Below are 23,369 nucleotides of genomic sequence, written 5' to 3'. Positions count from 1 at the left end.
TAATCCATCGTGGTTACTTTGTAAACAAACAAAAGTAACCATAAAATTCTCCTTAATAATTTTTTTTAGAAGAAGAATAATTGTTTTATTTATAGGAAAAATAGTAAATCTTGATATAAGTAAGAAAAAAATTATAATCCAGAAATATATTAGAGAAGTTTGAATTTGTATCTTTAATATTATATATCGTGACAGAACAATAATAGACCGTGCTTGAAACTGTTTTGATACAACAACGAGAAACACAATCTATCATAATCGATTTCATAATTTTCTTTCTCTAGGAATTACTTCGTGATCTTTCAATAAGCCATTAAAATAAACATGATAACACAAAACAAAATAAAGAATTGACTTACCAACGGATAAAAAAAGTGAATTACTATACCTAGCCATAAATTCCTACCTCTAGCCTCGGGAATTGACCGAACTACCCTTTGCACAAAAATTGAAAAAAGACAAAACCTCTCAAGAACCCTATACACTCTTCGATCAAATCCGGACTAATTTTTGAACCAAATCATGGATGGTGACAGAGGCCGTAAAGGGAAAGCGAAAATGGTAAGATTTACAGTTTTATTTTGTTGATTTACGCTTCAATTTGAGATCTGTGGGATATTTTTAAAAATCGCCGGAATCGCAGTCGGGCGTATGAACATCACGCCCGACATGTGGTTCCGGCGTAAGAACATCACGCCCGACCAGTGGTGCGGGCGTGATAGCCACATGCCCGAACCATAGGTCGGGCGTGATGTTCAAACGTCCGAACCATAGGTCGGACGTGATGTTCATACGCCCGACCAGTGGTTCAGACGTGATGTTCATACGCCCGAGGGTGTTTTTTTAAATTATATTTACATTTTAATTAATTTAGTTTAATTTATAATTTATATGTTACAATTTTAGGTTAATTTAGTGTAATTTTTTATAGACGGATCGACCTACTAAGGGGGGAAATCCATCCCGTTATCTGCTCGTCGTCTAGATATGGACGACGAGGATGATACACCACGGCATACGAGATTGCGTGGTATTGATATATCTGGTCGTAGGCGGAGAGGGGCTGTGATGGAGCAGGTGCAGAGGGGTCCGATTGTGGATCAGCCCGATATTCATGGATCAGAGGGGACGACAGATTTTGATGACAAAGAGCCTGATAGCGATTCTGTGGAGGACTACTTGGATGTGGTAGCCCAAGTACTGCGACAGTCTGCAGCTGCACGTGATCGCGAGGGTGAGTATGTCAATGAGCAGCCGACTCCGATTAGACAGCCGACCCAGCGCATAGGAGGTCGCTTTGCGAGTACATGTATTTTTTAGTATAATTTTAGTATAATTTTATAACTTTAGTATAATTTTATAAATTTAGTATAATTTAATAGTTTTAGTATAATTTTATAACTTTAGTATAATTTTATAAATTTAGTATAATTTTAGTATAATTTAATAGTTTTAGTATAATTTTATAAATTTAGTATAATTTAATAGTTTTAGTATAATTTTAGTATAATTTTATAATTTTAGTATAATTTAATAGTTTTAGTATAACTTTAGTATAATTTTATAACTTTAGTATAATTTTATAACTTTCAGGGGCCAGCAAATGTCCCAAAGCTAGTGAGGACGAGAGCTGGATTGTTAGTAGACCGGTGGATGGTGGCCCCGTTGATGGTTCCGTGATTCCTAGTTTTCTAGGACATGTTGCCTCACGGATGCTGAGAGGAGAGTTTCGGTCGTTTCTGACATGCTACAACAGATCAACAGCATGCCGAGATTTGTGGGTGTGGTTTTCTGGTGCGTTACCCGAGGTAAGAATAATTTAGTTTGTCAACATTTATTGTAATTTGTAACTATAAACCTCAAAAACATTCAGTAATTGTATATGTGTCATTTTACAGCTGAAGGATATGATCGAGAAGACTGGGTTGTCTCACCTTCCACATATCATGTTTAGGAACCTCGACACTCCGCTGTTGACTGTATTTGTGGAGCGGTGGCAGCCCGATACGAACTCCTTCCACATGCCGTTCGGGGAAATGACTATCCAGCTGCATGATGTATGGAAGATTCTTCGGATCCCGATCGACGGTGCGATGGTGTCCGAGTCTCCCACTACTGACCGGCTGCATGCCATGTGCATGATGATGTTGGGGGTGGATCGGGAGCAGCTTCTGTCGCCGACCCGACATCTCTGGAGTGGTGGAGGTGTATTTGTTGATGCTGTACACAGGCTTGTCATCGAGGGTAGGGATGACGCTACTCGGGCCACATCATGGATGTGGCTTATGCTCGGATCCACTTTGTTTGTTGATAAGAGTGGAGATATGATTAGGCCGGCCCATCTTGCTGAGGTTTACGGCGATGTCAGAGGGGCAGCTGGACTTTCATGGGGGTCTGCTACACTTGCCACGTTGTACCGGCAGCTGGGGATAGCGAGCAGAGGAGACTGTTCTGGTATATGCGGATGTTTGACCCTACTACAGGTGTTAAGCCCAAAATATACCTAAAATATCATCAATATTTACATCAGTTTTACTACGAATTTGTGCTGTTTATATCTATTTAGCGTACTTTTACGTCCGAATATGTTTCTTTCATGCAAGGTACCTAAATATTTGGTAAAATCCGAATAGGAACGAAAAGAGGTCAAAAACGAAGGAAACCCCCTACAAAAGGAGTCAAAGACGACGAAAATCAAACGCACCGAAACGAAGACGAGGAACGAAGTCAGAGACGGAAAAAAATACCTGTGTCGCGACCGAGATTCCCCATTCTCGGTCGCGAAACGCATCGTCCAGACACTTCCCCCCTTTCGTTCGAAGGCTGAAAAATTGTTTCCCTATTCTCGGCCGAGAATTTCCATTCTCGGTAAGTTCAGAAATTTTGGCAGCACAACTTACACATGTTCGTTTTCAAAGAAGCGCGTCCGTTCGATTGGATAAGAATGTCTCTTCGCAGCAGACACGTTCCTTAGACTCGACTCTTCAACATCTATAAATAGAGAGTTGATTTCAGAGTTAAGATATGATTTTTTTAGAGTTAAGATTTAGTATAGAATTAATGCAGAAATTCTGAGTCAAACGATTCAGAGTTAGAAATTCGATTTTGTAAAAAGCAATATGATGTACACACATTGTTTATCAAATAATTACATACACAATAGCATTTAGATTTAGATTAAGATCTGTTTATATTAGTTTACATTCTGGTAGTTGACGAACCATCTCTATTCCGAAGATTCAGCGAGAAGATTGAGTAGCGGATTCGACCCTGGAGCCTGACAAACTCTTTGACGAGGTTTGAGGAAAGGATTGACGACCCCGAACTCTAATGTCGTTCGAATGCTTCCATGCTTTTTATTCTCTGTAAACTTGTATCAAATTCATACTTCATCTAATAAAGTTCATGAAATTCAATAAATTTTTATGTAGCACTTCTGTAAATGATCGGAAGTGAGTTCTGGTGTTTTCATTAAAATGTAGTTAAATTCAATATCTTTACAAGGAAACTTTGTTGAACACTTAAGCAAATTCATTCTTAAGGAAGATATGATCGTTAAGTCGGCTTATCGGAAATAAGTATTAATTTGGTTAAGGTAGCAATCTAACCCGACTGTAGGAGGATTGTTTGCGGTTCAAAGCCCTTTAATTGAAGGAGTTTACGTTATTACATTTTTATAATTTATACAAAGTTTAAAGTTGTTTTCTTTGCTTAATGCAAACGAACACAATTATTCACTTATTTTAAACACTAAACGTTTCTGTTTTGTAATTCATACTCAAAACAGAATTGATTTCTAAACATTCTACATATTCTAACCTAATTCTTATTCTATCAGTCTCAAAACCAATTTCAAATAACGATTATCTTTTTATATAAACCTTAAGTCGTATTTAATCTACACATAAATAAGTTTTTGTTGAAAAACGTTCCCTGTGGGATCGATATCTTTTTATTACTACAAGCGAAACCGTGCACTTGCGGAAATCGCTCAACAACAGGCGTGGATATACGAGTATTTTCCGGTGTTCCGGCTGCATAGACTAGCTCACGTGATCCCAGCTGACCATGCCCGTGCACTAAGATGGGAGGTCGGGGTACCAGGCAAGACGACCGCCCGACTAGATACCATACGCGGGTAGCTGGACAGTATGACGGCAGCAGATGTATTTTATAAAATTTTATAATTAATTTAAGTATTATTTATAGTATATTATTATTTATTATTGAGTATTATTTTTTTTAGGTGACGTGGTTGCCTTATGGTCCTGTCCCCGATGATGATCGGCTTCGAGTGTCCTATGCCGGTTGGATACGGTGTAGAGACATCGTCGAGCCGTATATGCCGGATCGAGCGTTGCGACAGGTCGGATATACTCAGCCTATCCCAACTGAGCGTATTAGACCTGATAAAGCAGTACGACCATGGAGGTCTTTATCGTACAGGCTCACGCATTCCTCTGTCACAGTTGAGGATACATGGCGGAGATTTCCATCGGCTCGGGGCATTGATCGGAGGAGATGCCGGCCAGTTGGATACGATCCCACTGCTTGTGATCCTGCTTACATGGACTGGTATATGCGATATTCGCATCCTCATCTCCTTCATGCACCACAGGATGGACCGGTCCAGTATGCTCGCGCCAACAGCGAATTTGTAAGTTTATTATTATTTAATATTATTATTTAGTATTAGTTTATATGTGTTTATTTTTTAATATTTATTTATTTATTTTTGCAGTGGGTTAGCTGGTTGTGGCGTGTCACCCAACTAGCGGCTACCCACCGATCTGACGAGGATGCTCCACTCATTAAGAGGGAGATGGATGAGTTTATGGACACGTGGCGTCGGGCGAACTAAATTATTTTAGTAGAACTTTATACATTTTAACACTTTTGATATTATATGTACTTTTTTATGTTTATTAATTTTTATTTTAATGTTTATGTTGTTAAATTTTATTTGTTAAAGGGTAATCCGAGTTAAAATGCCGTAATTTTTATTTGTAAACGGATAATTCGAGTTAACCACAATCATCAACAAATTTTTTTGGATTTATTCATGCGGGCGTAAGGTAATCACGTCTCACCACAGGGTGAGGCATGAGGCTATCACGCCTCACCGTAGGTGCGGACGTGATAGCCTCACTCCTCACCATGTGGTGAGGCGTGTTTACCTCACGCCTCACCACAGGGTGAGGCGTGATTAACTCATGCCCGCGTGTCGGGAGAGGTTTTTTTCCCATTTCCCATCTCAAAGGGTATTTTCGTCTTTTCACAGAGCTAGAGGTGGGAAATTTGGACTGGGTTTAACAACACCCTAAAAAAAAACTGTAAAACCTGGTTGCTGCTGGAGAAGAATAGAGTTTTTTTTTTTTTTTTGTCTGCTAACACTTTCATAGTTAACGAATCCAATATTGTTATTTTATTTAAAAAAAAAACAAATCCAATATTGTTTGGTTTAACAAGCACCTTTTGAATTCGTTTCAAAAAAAAAAAAAAAAAACAAGCACCTTTTGAATAAAATTATAGAAAAAGAGGAAAAATAAGAAAATGTAGAATGCTTCAAATCCGGCATTTGGTACGTCTCACATTCTGTTAGACGTTGGAGGAGAAAAGTAAGGCCTTCTGCACAAATGCTTCAATAAGTCAATACACAAGACCAAGAGAGACTTGTAGCGGTCAATTTTCCTTCTCTGATTCACAATCCATCAATCTAGGTGAGTTTCCCTTTCTCTCTCTCTCTCTCTCTTCTTCTACTTCTTCTTCTTCTTCTTCTTCTTCTTCTTCTTCTTCTTCTTCTTCTTCTTCTTCTTCTTCTTCTTCTTCTTTTTTCCTTTTTTTTTTCGGATTTTGCTTCTCTGATCTTTGCAATCAAACCCTAGCTGACGGATTTGCGGATTATTCTAATTCATTTTCTTGATTTCTTTTGATTCTGATGTTTCTCTTCGTAGAGTTATGGTAATGGTTGCTTTGCATCTATGAACTTTACTATGCATCTCTTCTTGATCATTTAAATCTGATCCATTTGATATTAATAGAGAGGAAAATGAGATGCTGTTTGTGTTATTCATGCTGCTTGTAATCCTGGGATTCTAACAAATCTGTCCAAAAACTTTGCAGATGAATGTAATGTTTGCTGCATTGGTTTCAAGGATTCTAAGTAATGAATTCTTCAAATATATAAGATATATACATCATCAATCATATAAAATAATAAATCACCAAGCCTTCAAATAAACATCATGTAAATTTTGCATAGATGAATAAAAGTTCTTAGTTTGTAATTAATTACCTTGATATGCATGGCAATGATGAATGATTAAAAGGCAAACGGAAACAACAACAACAACAACAAAGCCTTAGTCCCGAAATGATTCGGGGTCGGCTAACATGAACCATCATATAAAACCGTGAAAATCAAGTCGTGTCAGCGACACAGATTCGCTCCCTCCACTCCGTCCTATCCACTACCATATTTTCCTCAATTCCCAATAAACTCATATCACTCTCGATCACCCTCCTCCAAGTTTGCTTAGGTCTTCCCCTACCCCTCACCACTACATCCCTTTGCCACTCTTCGGTTCTCCTAACCGGCGCATCAAGCGCTCTACGTCTTACATGGCCAAACCACCTTAGTCGGTTTTCTCTCATTTTATTCTCAATAGATGTAACCCCTACTTTTGTCCTAATTATTTCATTACGCACCCGGTCCTTTCTCGTGTGACCACACATCCATCTCAACATACGCATCTCCGCCACCGACATCTTATGGATGTGGCAGTGTTTCACTACCCAACACTCCGTACCATATAACAATGCTGGTCTAATTGCCGTCCGGTAGAATTTTCCCTTCAATCTATTAGGCATGCCGGGATCACAAAGGAAACCCGTAGCACTCTTCCACTTCGACCAACCAGCTTTAATCCTATGGGCAACATCTCCATCTACTTCTCCATCCGTTTGGATAATAGATCCTAAATACCGGAAGCAATCCGAGGCCTGAACAACTCTCCCATCTAGGGTGATTGTCCCTGCCTCCCTACTCCTACGGCCGCTAAACTTACACTCCAAATATTCTGTCTTACTTCGACTCAACTTAAAGCCTCTAGATTCTAGAGTTTGCCTCCATAGTTCCAACTTCATCTCCACTCCTTCTTTCGTCTCATCAACCAACACAATATCATCTGCAAACAGCATGCACCATGGTATACCATCTTGAAGTGAACTTGTTAGTTCATCCATAACGATGGCAAAAAGAAATGGGCTTAGTGCGGAACCTTGATGCACTCCAATCGTAATAGGAAACTCTTCAGTTTTCCCAACACTAGTACGTACACTCGTGCATACTCCCTCATACATGTCCTTTATGATGTCAATATATTTCCGCGAAATGCCTTTCCTTATCAAGGCCCACCAAAGTACTTCCCTTGGTACCTTATCATATGCTTTCTCCAAGTCAATGAAAACCATATGCAAGTCTTTCTTCTTATTTCGATAGTGCTCCATTAATTGTCTCATTAGATGGATGGCTTCCATAGTTGATCTTCCCGGCATAAAGCCAAACTGGTTTTCCGAGATCTTCACCGTCCTCCTTAGCCTTTGTTCAATCACTCGCTCCCAAAGTTTCATAGTGTGACTCATTAATTTGATTCCTCGATAGTTGGCACAATCTTGGACATCGCCTTTGTTCTTATACAAAGGGATTAAGGTACTTTTCCTCCATTCTGATGGCATCTTATTGTTTCTCCAAATTTTGTTGAAGAACGTCGTCAACCATTCGATTCCTCTTTCTCCCAAACATCTCCAAATCTCAATAGGGATGCCATCAGGTCCTACTGCTTTCTTCAACTTCATCTTACTTAATGCCATTTTGACTTCACCCTTTTGAATTCTCCGCAGGCATTCATGATTTATCATATCGTGATGGATACTTATATCTCCAACATCTTGTTGGCGATCTCCATTAAATAAGTCATCAAAATAGGACCTCCATCGTTCCTTGATATCCTTATCTCCAACTAGGACTTTCTGGTCCACATCCTTCACACATTTAACTTTTCCGAGATCTCGCGTCTTCCTATCTCTCATCCGAGCAATTCTATATATGTCTCTTTCCCCTTCTTTCGTATCCAATCTTGTATACAGATCCCGATTCACCTTTGCTCTAGCATCTCGTATGACCTTCTTTACTTCCCTTTTAGCCTCTTTGTATTTTTCGTAGTTCTCGTCACTCCTACATTTCCCCAATAGTTTATAGGATTCTCTCTTACTCTTTACTGCTTGTCGTACTTCTTCTGTCCACCAAGATGTGTCCTTACCCGGTGGCATGCTACCTTTAGATTCCCCTAGAACTTCCTTCGCTACTTCCCTTATACTATGCTCCATCTTATTCCATATTGAATCTATATCTGAATCCATATTGCAAGTCCAAATATCTTTTTTGGTCATCTCATCCACAAATTTTTGTTGATTCTCCCCTTGCAATTTCCACCACTTAATCTTAGTCTCTACTTGAGGTGTTTGTTTTCTTATACATTTCCTACTTCGAAAATCTAGCACCACTACTCTATGTTGGGTTGTCGTACTCTCACCAGGGATCACCTTACAATCAATATAGCTCTTTCTCCAAGCACTCCTTACTAAGAAGAAGTCAATTTGGCTCGCATTACCGCCACTCCGATAAGTCACTAAGTGGGATGTTCTCTTCATAAACCATGTGTTCATGATACTCAAGTCATAGGCTGATGCGAATTCCAAAATATCATTTCCTGCTTCATTCTTATCTCCAAAACCATACCCTCCATGAACACTCTCAAACCCATCTCGCCTAGAACCCACGTGTCCATTGAGATCACCCCCTAGTACCATTTTTTCATCCCTAGGAACCTGTTGCACCACTTCCTCTAAGTCATCCCAAAAAGCTTGTCTTATAGACACATCTAATCCTATTTGTGGCGCATATGCACTAATGACATTCACAACCTCATCCCCTATCACTAGCTTAACACTCATAATTCTATCGCTCTTCCTAGACACCGCTACTACCTCATCAATATACTCCCTATCAATAAGAATACCTACTCCATTTCTACCCTTATCCTTTCCTGAGTACCAAAGCTTATAACCCCAAGGAGCTATCTCTCTAGCCTTGGCTCCAACCCACTTGGTTTCTTGTAGGCATAATATATTTATTCTCCTCCTCTTCATAACATCTACAATTTCAGCTAATCTTCCTGTCAAAGAACCTATGTTCCATGTCCCAAAGCGTAACCTACTACCCTTACCCCTACCCCTACCATTACCGTGGACTAGCTTATTTACCCGCAACCCTTGCATATTTGACACCACCCCCGGGTCCTGGGGTGGCGCGCCGCTTCGGGGCGACGACCTAGCAACCCTTGCACATTTATCACTACACCCGGGTCTAGGAAGTGCAGCGCGTCGCTGAGTAGGGAACGCCCCAACGGTATTTATATTATGGTTCATGTCATAAGATGTGGCTAAGTTTTACGCTGGCCGCCACAAACCTACCGCAACCCTCCTCCTTTGTCCGGGCTTGGGACCGGCTGTAAAGGCCACCAAGTGACCCTCACAGGCGGAGTTAAAGGCAAACGGAAACAAGAAAAAGAAATAACCTTGACAAATAAACCAATAGATTAACTCAAGAAGCGGCTGATAAAAATATTTAACTAAGTCGATAATTTTAGACAAAAATAATTAGAGAAAGTGGTGAGATTAGTACACCTGAAAATTAGTTGCTTTATACATTTTGGCCTTGAAATTTCCCAATTAGTGGGATAAGCTCCTAGAGTAGAGGTAATATCTGAAACACCCTAAATCTTGTTTCATAATCCATATCTCTATTTGGCTGTCATGGAAAATGAAAGTAGACCCTCATTGCTTAAGATTTAGAGATAAGGGAACAAGTCGAGTAAATTAATAATGAGGAACCAGCTGTGACTTGAGCTATGAATCTTTCTTCGAACTTTGTGTTCCAGGCTCCTATATACTCAGACTTCAAACAACAAGAGAAAAAAAAAATTAAGCAGATAAAAGAAAAATAAGGTTTGGACTTTGAATTCCATAATCTTGTACTGAGTTCTGAAAATAAATTCTTATTCCTTATGTCCTAAATATTTCCTTCCTGACTGTATCTTATTTCTCTCATAATTTGACTTTGGGATTTGTAATTTCAGTTATGGGAACCCCAGAATTTCCAAATCTTGGTCAACATTGCACTAAAGAGGATTGCAAGCTGATCGATTTCTTACCTTTCACTTGCGATCTTTGTCGCCAGGTACCCTCCATTTTTTTTCAACCTATCCATTGTTATATATATATATATATATATATAGAGAGAGAGAGAGAGAGAGAGTTGGAGTTGAAGTTTGATATTTTGTTTGTTTTTTTATGTTTTGAGATTGGATTTCAATTTCAATTGGAAGAAGAAAAGCCAATTTTGGAATGAAAGTAGTAATATATCATGCAATCCAGGATTTTGCATCGATATGTTGACTTGTGAGACCAGTTGATTCTTTAGGTTTTGAAGGGTTGAAAATGGGGTTGGAAGTAGAGTAACTGTTAATGTTTCAATAAAATAGTGAAAAGATTTTGCTTCACTTGAATGCATGCTCAATGTATTTAAAATTGAAGCACGTGTTGTGGCACTTTTAATAGCACTGCAAGATGTTGAATGGGTTGATTCGTTTTTTAGATTCTATGCCCAATGTTTGTAAGCTCAATTTATGTTATTTTGGAGAGAAATTGAGTACCTCTTCGCTACACCAAAACTTTTCTTTTGCTTTGGAATTTTGCTTACTTTGCAAAAGCAAACAAATTGAGAGCAAACAGCAATTCGAGTGGCAATCACACACCAAGCTGGACATTGTATTAGTATTCCTGATCGTTTTCAATTTTTTAGGTATTAAATTAACTTGAAATTAGAAGATGTTGGATGCATATTGGGTAGTTATTATGCCACACCCTCACATTCTCTCCCTAACTAGCTTGGCAAGGCAGTCAGCAATGTTACCCCCTTTCGTTGTAATAAACTTGAAATGACAACTCAAATAACTACTTAGTTGCAGACCTTCTTGAACCAGTAAACTAAGGTAAGAACCATCATAATTGGAATCAGTGAGTCAAGTCATTATAGAGCACCAAGCAGTCCATTTCCACCTCAATAAATGGATGTCCTATGTCCTTCAAGTATGAATTACCTCCTTCAGACCCATACCTTCTGTAATAGCAGGACCCAAATACCTGGCAGCATGATAAAACCTCAATACTTCTTCTGTATTCAATACTGAGGAAAACAAAACTGACAAAGGTAGTAATATTGAGTTGTCTCTTTTGTTGGACTCACCTTTAAGAGACCAATGGAGGCCTATCAGGCAGTTTCAGTTTGGATTTTATGAAGTTGTGTACCTGATGTTGCTAATATCCTTAACAAACAGTCAACCTGCTGGATGCATTGGACAAAAAGTTTTCATTGTTATAGTACCATCACAGCGAAATACTTAATTCTTTTTCCTCGTTTTGCTGCCAAATACTTAATTCTTACATTGAGTATATAGATTATTGATCATGCAATGCCATTAACAATTAGTATGATAACATCATTTGATTGATTTCTCTTGCAATAAATAAGTAGTGAAATTTTTGGGCAGATTAGTTGTGCTCGTCTTGCCTCTTTTTTGATTATCATGTCAAGGAATGTCATTGTCTGTGGTGTGTTGCTTAAAATTGGATCGCAATATTCTGATAAGATAACTTTGAAAATTTTGTCCCTAGTTACATTTGATTTGATTGTTTGTTTGTTTTGATAGTATATTTTGTTCTGCCCTTATATCATGTTTTATGTGCTATAGGACTTGCTGATTATGTTCAATATACATTTGTAAGCTTTTGTAGGTATTTTGTTTGGAGCACAGAAGCTATGGTAGACACAACTGTCCAAATGCTGATAAAAAGGACGTTACTGTTGTTATCTGTCCATTATGTGCAAAAGGAGTTCGCCTAAATGCTGATGAAGACCCAAATATCTCATGGGAAACTCATGTTAATACGGAATGTGATCCATCAAACTACGACAAGGTCACGAAGAAGAGAAAATGCCCTGTCCGTGGTTGTAGAGAGGTGCTTACATTCTCAAATACAATCAAATGCAGGGATTGCACTGTAGACCATTGCTTGAAGCACCGGTTTGGACCTGACCACAGTTGCCCTGGACCCAAGAAACCTGAGGCGAGTTTTCAGTTTCTGAGTCTCTTAAATAGGAGTAGGAATGAAGGATCAAAACCCAATCAAACACCAGCTCCATCTTCAGCCAAGTGGGCCACAGCCTTTCGAAATGCAGCTTCGAGTGTTCGAGCTTCAGCTGAGGCAGGCATTACAAAATTGGGTACAGAGATCAATCAAGCTTGGCAGACAACAAAGAATACTGCAGGGCCAAGCAGTGATAGCGGTGGAGCAGAGGAGTGTCCACAATGTGGTGCAAAATTTGCTTTAGTTACGACCCTGGTGGAACATGTGCAGAAGGTGCATGAAAGCAGTGGAAACCAATCTCGAGTCTTGAAGTTGCCGATGGATGTATGCCCTAAGTGCAGTAAAGGTTTTCGTGATCCTGCGGCACTGGTGGAGCACGTCGAGAAGGATCATGCTGGTTCTTCAAAAGCTTAGACAGTTTTGATTATATATTGAAACAGCAAATTGCTACTGGGATTCACTTTGAAATGTTCAATGGGTGAAGCGGCAGAAGTGTAAATGACTTCTGTTCATGATATCATTATACAGAGTTTTATAACTTGAACAAACATACAATCTAAAAGACTAAAATGGTTATGTGTGTACTGTAAATTGGTTACGGTCAAATTAATTAATTTTGACTATTTTTTTCTAGAAGATTGTGAATTTTTCACTTTTCTGGAGATTCAAATTATATAATATACTACATTAAATTTCCTTTTAATTTCTAGCTCCTATATAATAAATACACTGTATATGTATTTATGTATTTTTTTTATGAAGATAAATCAAAAAATACAGCCAATGCATTTTCTATTTCGTGTCAATGAGTGTAGGAATAGGCTATTTGTTAAAAATGAGGAGAGGGTGATGAAGGATGCCTATTGGCATTACGATCGGTTATTCTCGTGGTAGTGTAAGGAGCGATACAATTCTCTAAACTGAATATGAATTTCTGTAGGTTTTGGGTTCGATTAGGGGATATACCTCTAGAATTGGGGAGGTAGTTTTGGTGGATGAAGATAACTAAAATATTGGACTCCAATGCAAATTGGGAACATTTAGACTCCTTTTTAGCTACGAATGGAGTTTGCTCTTCCCTGGTCACACAGTTTTCATCTCCCCCGGTGATCCAATTTTGATTGATTCAAGCAGTCAATATGAGACGAAAGATGTTCCTTTTGAAAATATGTGGTGCCGTGGGCCTAGTTGTAGAGACATAATCTTACAAAATTGACAAGATAATCAAGCGAGGGATGTTCAACATAAAATTAAAAATGTGGTAGGTGCTTTACTAGCTTGGCATGGGAATTCTTTCGGTGTAGTTGCAAACAATATCAAAAGAATTAATGTCAAAATTGAAGCTCTTCAAAATCGGACCGACCCTAACCTTAAAACTAAGGATGATTTATTGGCTTTACAACTCGCGGACCAATCACCGAGAGAGGAATTATACTGGCAGCAGCAGGCTAAAGTGGAATGGCTGAAATTCGGGGACAGAAACAAATGTACTTCAAAAGGTCTTCGTCAAATGGGTCCAATTTCCTCCTACTTGTTGCTTTTATGTACTGAAGGATTTTCCGCCAATATCAGAAAGACAGAAAGAGATGAATTACTTTATGGTGTGTAAGTTAGCCGTATGAGCTCGAGTATATCTCGCTTATATATTTTGGCATATGATTCACTGACATTCGAGAGGGAAACTATAAGTGAGATTATAACTATTCCAGAGATATTAAATAAGTATGAGATATCTTCTGGGCATATAATCAATTATCAAAAATCGGATAACAAATCATGTCTCTGCTACAAGTTTGTGAAACATGAGAATTGCCTCATTATCTGAGTTTGCCAACCCTAGTAAGAAGATCAAAGAAGGCTGTTTTTGTGCCATAAAGGAGAGGGTTCAGAAATGTTCGAAAGGATGGAAAGAAAAATTTCTCTCTACAGGGGAAAGGAGAATTTGATTAAATCTCTCTTAATCTATCTCATAGTATGTGATGTCATGTTCCTTGTTACCCGATTCACTTTGTCAAGAAATTTAGAGGTTAATCTCCTCCTAGTGTTACATGGAGGATTTCAACGATCTACTTTCCCCTGAAGAAAAGAGGAGTAGGGTACCTCATCCCCAATTTTTGTTTCAAGGTTTTCGAGATACTATAGCTGATAGTAGATTTATTGGTCTGGTTCTATTGGACCTTCTTTTACTTGGGAAAGAGGAAGGGGTTCTGCTAATTGGGTGGAGGATAAGTTGGACCGAGCTTTTTCTTATTGTATCATGGCTCGATATGTTTCCAAACGCTATTGTAACATTCATGAATGTCTCTTCGTGGGATAACTTGCCACTGCTTCTTAACCTGCAATCTCAAACTCACAAGGTATGGGTTAAATGCTTTAAATTTGAGAATGTGTGGCTCAAATATGTAAGGTGTCGTCATATTGTCAAGGAGCTCAAGCGTCGTTGCAATTCCTTACCTTTTCAACACAAAATTTGTGAATGCAGTACGGAGCTTATCTAATGAGGTGATGAGCATATAAGGAAGTTTAAGAATTGTTTGAAGGATGTGAAGCGTATAAAAGTAATCGGCTTAATAGGCACCCAACCCCCTAAACTTGTAACTTTTTTTCACCTGGCCCCCTCAACTTAGGGGACAACCTCTCAACCCCCTCAACTCTCCAAAAACATCACATACAGCCCCTTACACCCCTATGTTCGGTCAAAATATTGACCCGTGTAGAAAACGCGCTTGACTGTTGACCACACCAATGTCACGTGTCATTTTTTTTATTAAAATTTTCTATTCTGACATAAGAATTCTGATCAAAATCCATCTCTGGTACTTGCTCGCCGAGCACAATTGGGCTTGCTCGCCGAGCATGGGTCTCAATGGAAAAATTTAATAAAAAATGACACGTGGCATTGGTGTGGTCAACAGTCAATCGCGTTTTCTACACAGGTCAATATTTTGACCGAACATAAGGGTGTAAGGGGTTGTATGTGATGTTTTTGGAGAGTTGAGGGGGTTGAGAGGTTGTCCCCTAAGTTGAGAGGGCCAGGTGAAAAAAAGTTACAAGTTTAGGGGGTTGGGTGCCTATTAAGCCAAAGTAATCAGAGACAAAGAGTTTAGGAAGAGGCAAGGGGTGTATTTCAAATTGTTGGGAACCTTGGAGATTTGTTGGAAGTAATGTGGAGGGGATGTGAATACCAGGTATTTCCACTCTTTTGCAACTGGAAGGAAGAAGTGAAATAGAATTGAGAGATTGAGAGATTATGATGGTGTGTGGATGGATTGGGAATGGGGTTTAAGTGAAACAATGTGCAATTATTTTAAAGAGTTGTTCACTTTCTTTAATTATTTATCTGTAGATGTGCTAGATTGTATTGATCCTTTTATTTCTTTAGATCAAAATGAAGAGCTTATTAGTGTGGTGACAAAGGAGGAAGTAAGAACTATTATTTTCAGTATGCATCTCGATAAAGCTTTAAGGCCAGATGGGATGAATCTCGCTTTTTATTAGACTTTTTGGCCTTTTATTAGGGGCAGAGGTGGTGAAAGTTTGTGATGTCGTAATATCAAATCACCACGCCTTAAGACCTGTAAAACATAACACTGTCAAATAGGGAGTCGGTGACCGGCGAACCCTCTTCGAAGCTTAAGTCAATATGGGGATAAAGGACTTAAGATGGAAATTATGAGTTGTAGAGTATAGAAATAATGTGTACCTTTCTCCTTGTGCTGAACCTCTATTTATAGTGATTCGGACTTCCACTCATGTACACGTGTCAACATCATATTAGTCTGGAACCTAAATTCCCTCTCTAATTGAGCTTAGCGTATTTATAAGGTCTGAAAACCTCATTTCGTAACTGGATTCTTTCGGGGACCCTAAATGAGTCGGCCCAAAGAGTAAGTTATGGGCTTTTCGGAGGCCTATCCGATATTATTTACCATATCAGGATCCCCCCCCCCCAAAAAAAAGCTTATTTTGAATACATCCTTTAGGATTTACTTTACTGATCCGTCATTAATGCAGTTGTTCTGCCGACGTCACCTGTGTTGAAAGAAGACAAACCTGACCTTTTGTCATCATTACTGCCGCTACCTTACCCCTCCTACTAATATTGAATAGACGCCCTGACAAGAACTCTCCGTTTATCGCTCTTTAGAAAGAAAAAGCAGAAAAAACTCTCCTCTTCAACTTCTTTGATCTAACTGTAAGTTCTTCTTCTTCTTCCTTTATTTCCATGGCACCTAAAGCTGTTACGAAAAAGATTCGTGAACCTAGAACCTTACTTCTTCTTCCGAATCCCCCCATAGAAGAGATAAATGAATAAATTCCCGAAATTCCTAAGAAAACCAAGAAATTAAACCCTAGGGTTCCTGACCAACCATCCATTCTTACTGAAAAAGATTTAACGATTTTGAAGGAACAATACGAATGGTTAAATACCATGACTTTATCCCTCCCGTCTCCCAATGAAAGAGCCAATATTCCCCCTTCTCTTTTGAAATTAGGCATTTTTTTCCAATTTTTGGAATGGGAAAAGACCTTCCATCTGGCCGACGGTGTTGTTTCTGTGCTCAATGAGTTTAACCTTAGCCCCTGTCAAATTACTCCAAATGCTTGGCTGGAGCTGTTAAGTTTCAATGAAGTTTGTCTTGATATGGGTTTAGAACTTACTGGTCCTCTTTTTAGTTTTTACTGGAAACCCTTAAAAAAGGGAAATGACGATATGATATACTAGAAATATCATACCAGACGCGGTGGCTTCATTAAAGACAAAGATCTGAGCCATAAGGATTTCAAACCGAAATGGTTTTGGATTGAACCCAATGGCTTAGACCTCAACCGAAACCCCTACGCCCTTTGCGGATATCCTTTCTCCACTAAATGGAATGCCAATCCGACTTCGTCTACATCCTGGAAACCCGAACAGCCTTTGTTTGCCGCCGAAGAAGCTTCTTGCTCTCTTATTGAAGACTATAAATATGATTGGAACTACAAAGAAATGCTGAGAGTCCTTCAGACTCGAGGCCGAACTTGCTTTTACTCTCGGCGATTCGGGATTATCTACCCCAAAACTCAAATGTTTATTGACGCCGAAGGTGATCTTCTCAATTTAATTCTTAATTCTTATTTTACTTTTATTTTGCAGGTCATTCTGACCATGTCTACTCGTGCGACCATATTAGATCGAATGAGAAAAGCGCATAAACGAGAAGAAGCTGCAAAGAAGAATCTACCACCTGCTACTGAGAATCAACCTCTGAATTTGGATGCAACTAATATTACCTCCGAAAGGATTCCTTCATAAACTGCGAAGGCCAAACCAGCGAAGGCAGCCGAAACCACCCCTTCCAATAAAACGAAGAAACCTTCTCTTCCGAAGCCTGCCCCTCCTTCGGTTCTAGAGCCTACTACTCCGGAGGTTGTTATCCCAACAGTAAATTTTTCAATTCCTCCTACCAGAAGTAATATCCAAATGGACACTCCTCCATCCCTTGGTCCTTTTGGTGCTACACCTATAATTCCAGAGGTTGAAACATGAATAGAAATGGCAGTTTCTACTCATCTACCTGAAAACTCAAGTTTGATCGTTCCTTCTTCGAAGGTCAATCTTCAACCAATGAAACCCCAACCTCAACCTTCGAAAAAAGACTTTGCTTCCTCCTCCCAAGCTCTAGAGCCTGCTTTTAATCAAGGTATTCTTTCAGATACCGATTCTGATGTATCTGATACTGAAAAATCCGTTCAGCTGGAGCGGTTTACTGAAAGAGAAATGGAACAAAGTGCCGTCCTAGAAGTTATAATAACAAAGCCAACCAAAAGGGCAATTTCAATCTCTTTTGAGGAGCCTTCTGCCAAGAGAAGAAAATCCTTGAAATGAGTAAATTATCGAACAGTGAATCAGATTACTGATACTGTTAATTTAAATGAACTTTTCGAATTCCAACAATATGATCGACCTGAGGTAAGCTATCCTCTCTTTTTACTTTCTTTACTTGCTTAATCCTTTTATATATTTTATAAAAAAAACAATTTTTTGCAGCTTTGGAAGAAACTTTTTGAGAACCAAGTTTCACTTGATGTTCTGGGGATAGTAAGAGACATCTCTCGTCTTTCTGTTATTCCCCGGGATACAAAGTATTTCGAACAGATTAACGTTCTTTCTGCCTGTGAAGAGGTTCTGAAGAGAAAAGCTTTGGTAATTCCTTCGGCTGTTTTCCTTCTTTTTTTATATTTATATTCTAGGTTTTTTACTTTTCTTCTTCTTCTAGGATCAAGCAGCTACCACCACTTTAGTGGACCAATACTAGACTACTGCTGAAAAGTACAGCGAACTTCATCGAATCAACCAAAAACAAGCTGCAGACATTTTTCTTTTGAAGAAAGAGCTTGTCGAAGCTAAGGCAGAAAAAGCGGCTACCGAAAGGAGGGAAAAACTTGCTTTGCAGAAAGCAAAAGATGTAGATGATCTTAATGAGCTTGTTCGGGAAAGGGATGAACTTGTCCGAAGACAACGACACAATCTCCAAGCCCTTTAAACAGATTATGATGAAGTTTTGAAGGAAAGGAATACTACTCAAGATAAGGTTTCCGAACTCAATATTGAGTTGAATACCTTATCTGAAAAGTGTGGAAACTTAGAACTTTTACTCTTTAAGGCACAAGAAGAAATGGACGTTGAGAAAGGACGAACTGAGCTTCTGAAGAAAGGAATAAATCTTGCCAGAGACTCTAATTCGGCACTTCGTGCTAGAATTGAGTTACTCAAAGAGGATCGGCTACTCAATACTGCTCTTTTTGCCCGTTCAATTACCAGATTAAATCAGGATATGCTTGAAGTTCTTGCTCAAGCCCGAGATTTAGCAGTTAGTCGATCTATGAAGTTTAGAGTTTGGTTTTTGCGTCAACTTCGTGAAATATACCTTGATGCTCATTTTGACTTCTGGGTGAACATATTTCCTCCAGAGGATCATGAAGACGTTCCCAAAGTTCCCTTACTTGATGAATTTCCTGATCCTCGTGATCTTTGAAGTGTACTAGTATCTTTGTTTTGTCCAAACTCTTTATAATTTTATTACCCTTAATTAGAATGTTTTTTGCTTAATGATTGTTCGCTAGAATCCTTTTAGCATGCATAGGATTAGCTTTTTTAATTTAATCATTAAGTAACTCTAATCATGGATGTTTAAAATTGATAGAAAGAATATTCTTATTGAATCGACTACTTGAAAAAGTAGGATTTGACAATATTTATTGAACTTACAAAGATGAGCAAATTTAAACAAAGCCTGAATCAAACTATCTTTTTGATAGGTTTACTGATAAAACTTTCTTAACGTAACTGCATTCCATTCAGTTCCCGAAGCTTGTAGGCATGAGTACCCACACATTCTTCAATCTGAAATGGTCCTTCCCAGTTTCTTTCCAGTTTTTCTTTATCTTGCCTGGACTGCGAAGCTTTGGCATTTCTCATTACTAAATCTCCCTGAAAGAATTGTCTAGGCCAAACCCGTTTGTCATGAGTTGCCTTGATTTTCTGTTTATAAGCTGATGTTTTGATAGCCGCTTGCTCCATTCTCTCCTCCAGGTAATCAAGTTTCATCTTTATTCTTTCCTCATTGTCCTCTTCGGAATGATACGTTGCTCTTGGGCTTGGACTCCCAATTTCCACTGGGACAAAGGCTTCGGCTCCATATGTCAGAGAGAAAGGTGTTTCTCCTGTTGCTGCTCATGGAGTTGTTCTATATGCCCATAGGACATGTTGTAATTCTTCCACCCACGAACCTTTTGCCTTGCCCAAACATTTCTTCAACCCTTGGACAATGGTTCTATTCGTTACCTCAGTCATCCCATTACTCTGCGGATGAGCTACTGAACCGAAGTTTAATATTTAAAGAATTGCAAAATTCCCGAAATGCCTTACAATCAAATTGTTTGCCATTGTCCGTTATGATAGTATGAGGGACACCAAACCTGCAAAAAATCATTTTTCCACAAAAGTTATAATTTGTGTTGAAGTGGTGGAAGCTACTGCTTCAGCCTCTGCCCATTTTGTGAAATGATCGATTACTACTATTAAGAATTTCTTCTGATTCTTAGCTTTTGGGAAAGCTCCGACGATATCAATTACCTAAATTGCAAACGCCATGCCGATTGGATTACCCTCATAGTCGTTGTCGGTGATTGAACAATTGGTGCAAATTGTTGACATTGCTCACATTTTTTAACCAAATCAGCAGCATCTGCAACCATTTGAGGCCAATAAAACCCTAGTAGTTGTGTCTTTCTTGCCAGAGCATCTCTTCCTTCATGTGCCTCACATATTCCTTCATGAATTTCCTGTAAAATGAGCTTTCCCTCATTGAATCTGATACATTTCAACCATGGCCGATCGAATGACCTTGGGTATAAAATGCCTTCAACAACCGAATACCTTCCTGACTTTCTTTGGATCTTTACGCTTTCTAACTTATCATTAGGTAAAACACATGTAAGCAGATAAGTAAGAATAATATAGTACCATTTAGAAGACCCATCGATGGTCATGACTTCAGCTTGATTAATGCTCGGTGCAAGGATTCGTTCGATTCTACAAGAACAACTCCTGGACCCGTCTAGAGTCGAAGCAAGCTTGGCCAAATAATCAGCCTCCTCATTTTCTTCTCTTGGAATTCTCTGAACCTCCAGGCTTTGGCCTTCGGCCTTACTTTCCACGAGAAAATTTTTAACCAATGCTAAGTATTTCTTCATTGATTCAGTGCGAGTTTCAAAAAATTTCGTTAATTGGTAGACCACTAATTGTGAATCACTTTTCAAAACCGCCCTGTCTGGCTTAATAATGTTCAAGATTCGCAATCCCTACAGCAAAGCTTCGTACTCTGCCACATTATTAGAAGCCACGAAACCCAATGAAGCCAGATACCGAAACCTAATTCCTTGAGGTCCTCGCACATAAACACCAATTCCCGATCCATTTTTATTTGAACTTCCATCAACAAAAATTTCCCAAACCTTTGTTTTATCAGGAATTAAATTTGTACCATTGGGTATTTCTATCAAAAAATCTGCCAAGGCCTGAGCCTTAAAAGCCTTCCTCAGTTCATACCTGATATCAAACTCGATGAGCTTTAAAGCCCATTCGGCAATCCTTCCTACGGCTTTGGGTCTCTGCAAAACCTTCCAAAACGGCATATCTGTTCGTACCACAATGGAATGGATCTAAAAATAGTGTCTTAACTTCTGAGCCGTAAACACCACTCCAAACGCTAACTTTTCCAACTTCGGATACCGGACCTCAGCCGACCTTAAAACCTTGCTTATATTATAAACAGGAAATTGCTTTGATCCTTTTTCTCTGACCAGAACCGTGCCCACTGCCTCCTCTGAAACACTAATATATAGATATAATGTTTCATTTGGTAAGGGCCTACTCAAAAGTGGCGGTGTTGATAAAAATTCTTTCAACTTATCAAAAGATGCCTAGCACTCACTAGTCCACTTAAAATTCTTCATCCCCTTTAAACTTTTGTAGAAACATCTTCTTACAGAACAAGAGATGAAGCGTCCCAAATCATTTATCTTTCCATTCCACTTTTGAACATCGTTGATCCTTTTAGGTGCCTCCATATTGACGATCGCCTGAATTTTGTCTGGATTTGCCTCGATTCCTCTTTGCAAAATCATAAAACCCAAAAAATTTCTTGATGATACACCGAAGGTACACTTCTCGGGATTTAGCTTCAAGTTGTGCTCTTATAATGTAGCCAAAACTTTAGCCAAATCCGCTGCATGCTCCTCCACCAATCTACTTTTAACAATCATATCATCAACATACACCTCCACCTTATCCCCAATAACATCTCCAAAATTTTTGTTTACCAACTCTGGTAAGTTGCACCTGCATTCTTTAACCCGAAGGGCATCACATTGTAACCATAAGTTCCTTCGTCAGTCCGAAAGCAAACATTCGTGAGGTCCTTGGGATTCATAGGAATCTGATGGTACCCAATTGCAGCATCCAAAAGTGAATAGATTGCATATCCAGGGGTTGAATCAATCAAAATATCAATGCAGGGAAGAGGATACAAATCCTTCGGACATGCCTTATTTAAATCAGTAAAGTCAACACACATCCTCCATTTCCCATTCGCTTTTTTCACCAATACCACATTAGCAATCCACTTCGCATAAACCACTTCCTTAATATGCTTACAATCTAGCAGCTTTTTCACTTGTCACTTAATATTTTGTTCAGTGTTTAGTATTTAATTTTGGTAATTTAAGTGTGTTATTTATGTGATTTGTTAATATTTTATCTTTGTTTTAGTGTTATATTTTGTGTAGGAAAATTGCCAAAGATGCATCGAAATTCATAGTTTGATGTGAAAATTAGCTGAAACGCGTCTGTGAGAAAAACGCGCTCGCCTTATAGGATTGGGAAGGAAAAAAAGCTTGGATTGCAGGATTTTTCAGAAACACGCTCGCGAAAAAGAACGCGTCCGTGGAATTTTTTAGAATTTCTGAAAAGTTATGTCTCTTTGTCAAAAATCACATCCTTCCATCCAAAAGACGTGTCTCTCTAGAGGGGTGTCTCCACCTTTAAAATGACATAATTTCTGGAATTTATGATCATTAATTACTTGGAAAAAACACAAAAAGTAGAGAGAAATAGGGATTTGAATATCAAACACATGTTCTAACATATTGAAGAAAAGTTGGAGAACAAGAAGCACAGAAGAAATTCTTGTAAAAGGATAGAGTGATAATCCTTCATTCTTCTTCTTCTTCTTCTTCTTCTTCTTCTTCTTCTTCTTCTTCTTCTTCTTCTTCTTCTTCTCGACTTCTTGTCTTTTCAATTACATTATATGTTTTCATCTTTATGGATGATAATCAGTATCTACTTTAATTTGTTTATTTAATTTCGTTTAATTCAACTTATAGTATTCTTTTCATAATACATGTTTCAAGTAAGTTCTTAATTGTTTTTTATAGTTAGGAATATGATCGAGAAACAATTCCTTAATGAAATTTATGAAGAATTGATTATCTTTTATCACTAGACAGATCAGGATAATAAGATAGTTATCATATGTTGATTATTTAACTAGCAA

At 38.6% G+C, this 23,369-nt stretch overlaps 1 protein-coding gene across 2 annotated transcripts; it reads left to right on the top strand.

Annotated features, from left to right (window-relative positions):
* The first annotated feature begins 5,520 nt into the window (after window positions 1–5,520).
* LOC136209269 (zinc finger AN1 and C2H2 domain-containing stress-associated protein 16) lies at window positions 5,521–12,965 on the top strand. 2 transcript variants are annotated; one of them, XM_066000695.1, is made up of 3 exons: window positions 5,521–5,720; window positions 10,200–10,300; window positions 11,917–12,965. In XM_066000695.1, the coding sequence occupies exons 2-3, from the start codon at window positions 10,202–10,204 to the stop codon at window positions 12,682–12,684; spliced, it is 867 nt and encodes a 288-aa protein (XP_065856767.1). In that variant the 5' UTR covers window positions 5,521–5,720; window positions 10,200–10,201; the 3' UTR covers window positions 12,685–12,965. The 2 variants fall into 2 exon arrangements, with proteins under 2 accessions (XP_065856767.1, XP_065856769.1); XM_066000697.1 differs by lacking the exon at window positions 5,521–5,720 and adding an exon at window positions 5,838–5,961.
* Window positions 12,966–23,369: the final 10,404 nt, after the last annotated feature.

Source organism: Euphorbia lathyris, chromosome 10 (assembly GCF_963576675.1).
Source record: "Euphorbia lathyris chromosome 10, ddEupLath1.1, whole genome shotgun sequence".
NCBI lineage: Eukaryota > Viridiplantae > Streptophyta > Magnoliopsida > Malpighiales > Euphorbiaceae > Euphorbia > Euphorbia lathyris.
The sequence above is the reverse complement of the archived record's forward strand: the minus strand, read 5'-3'. Positions and strand labels throughout refer to the sequence as shown.

What these genes read in the sequence shown, in the direction of transcription:
- LOC136209269 (XM_066000695.1), top strand. Translation starts at nt 10,202, where the DNA reads ATGGGAACCCCAGAATTTCCAAATCTTGGTCAACATTGCACTAAAGAG. An exon ending in CTTGCGATCTTTGTCGCCAG is followed by an intron (nt 10,301 to 11,916) that starts GTACCCTCCATT and finishes AAGCTTTTGTAG; the next exon opens with GTATTTTGTTTGGAGCACAG.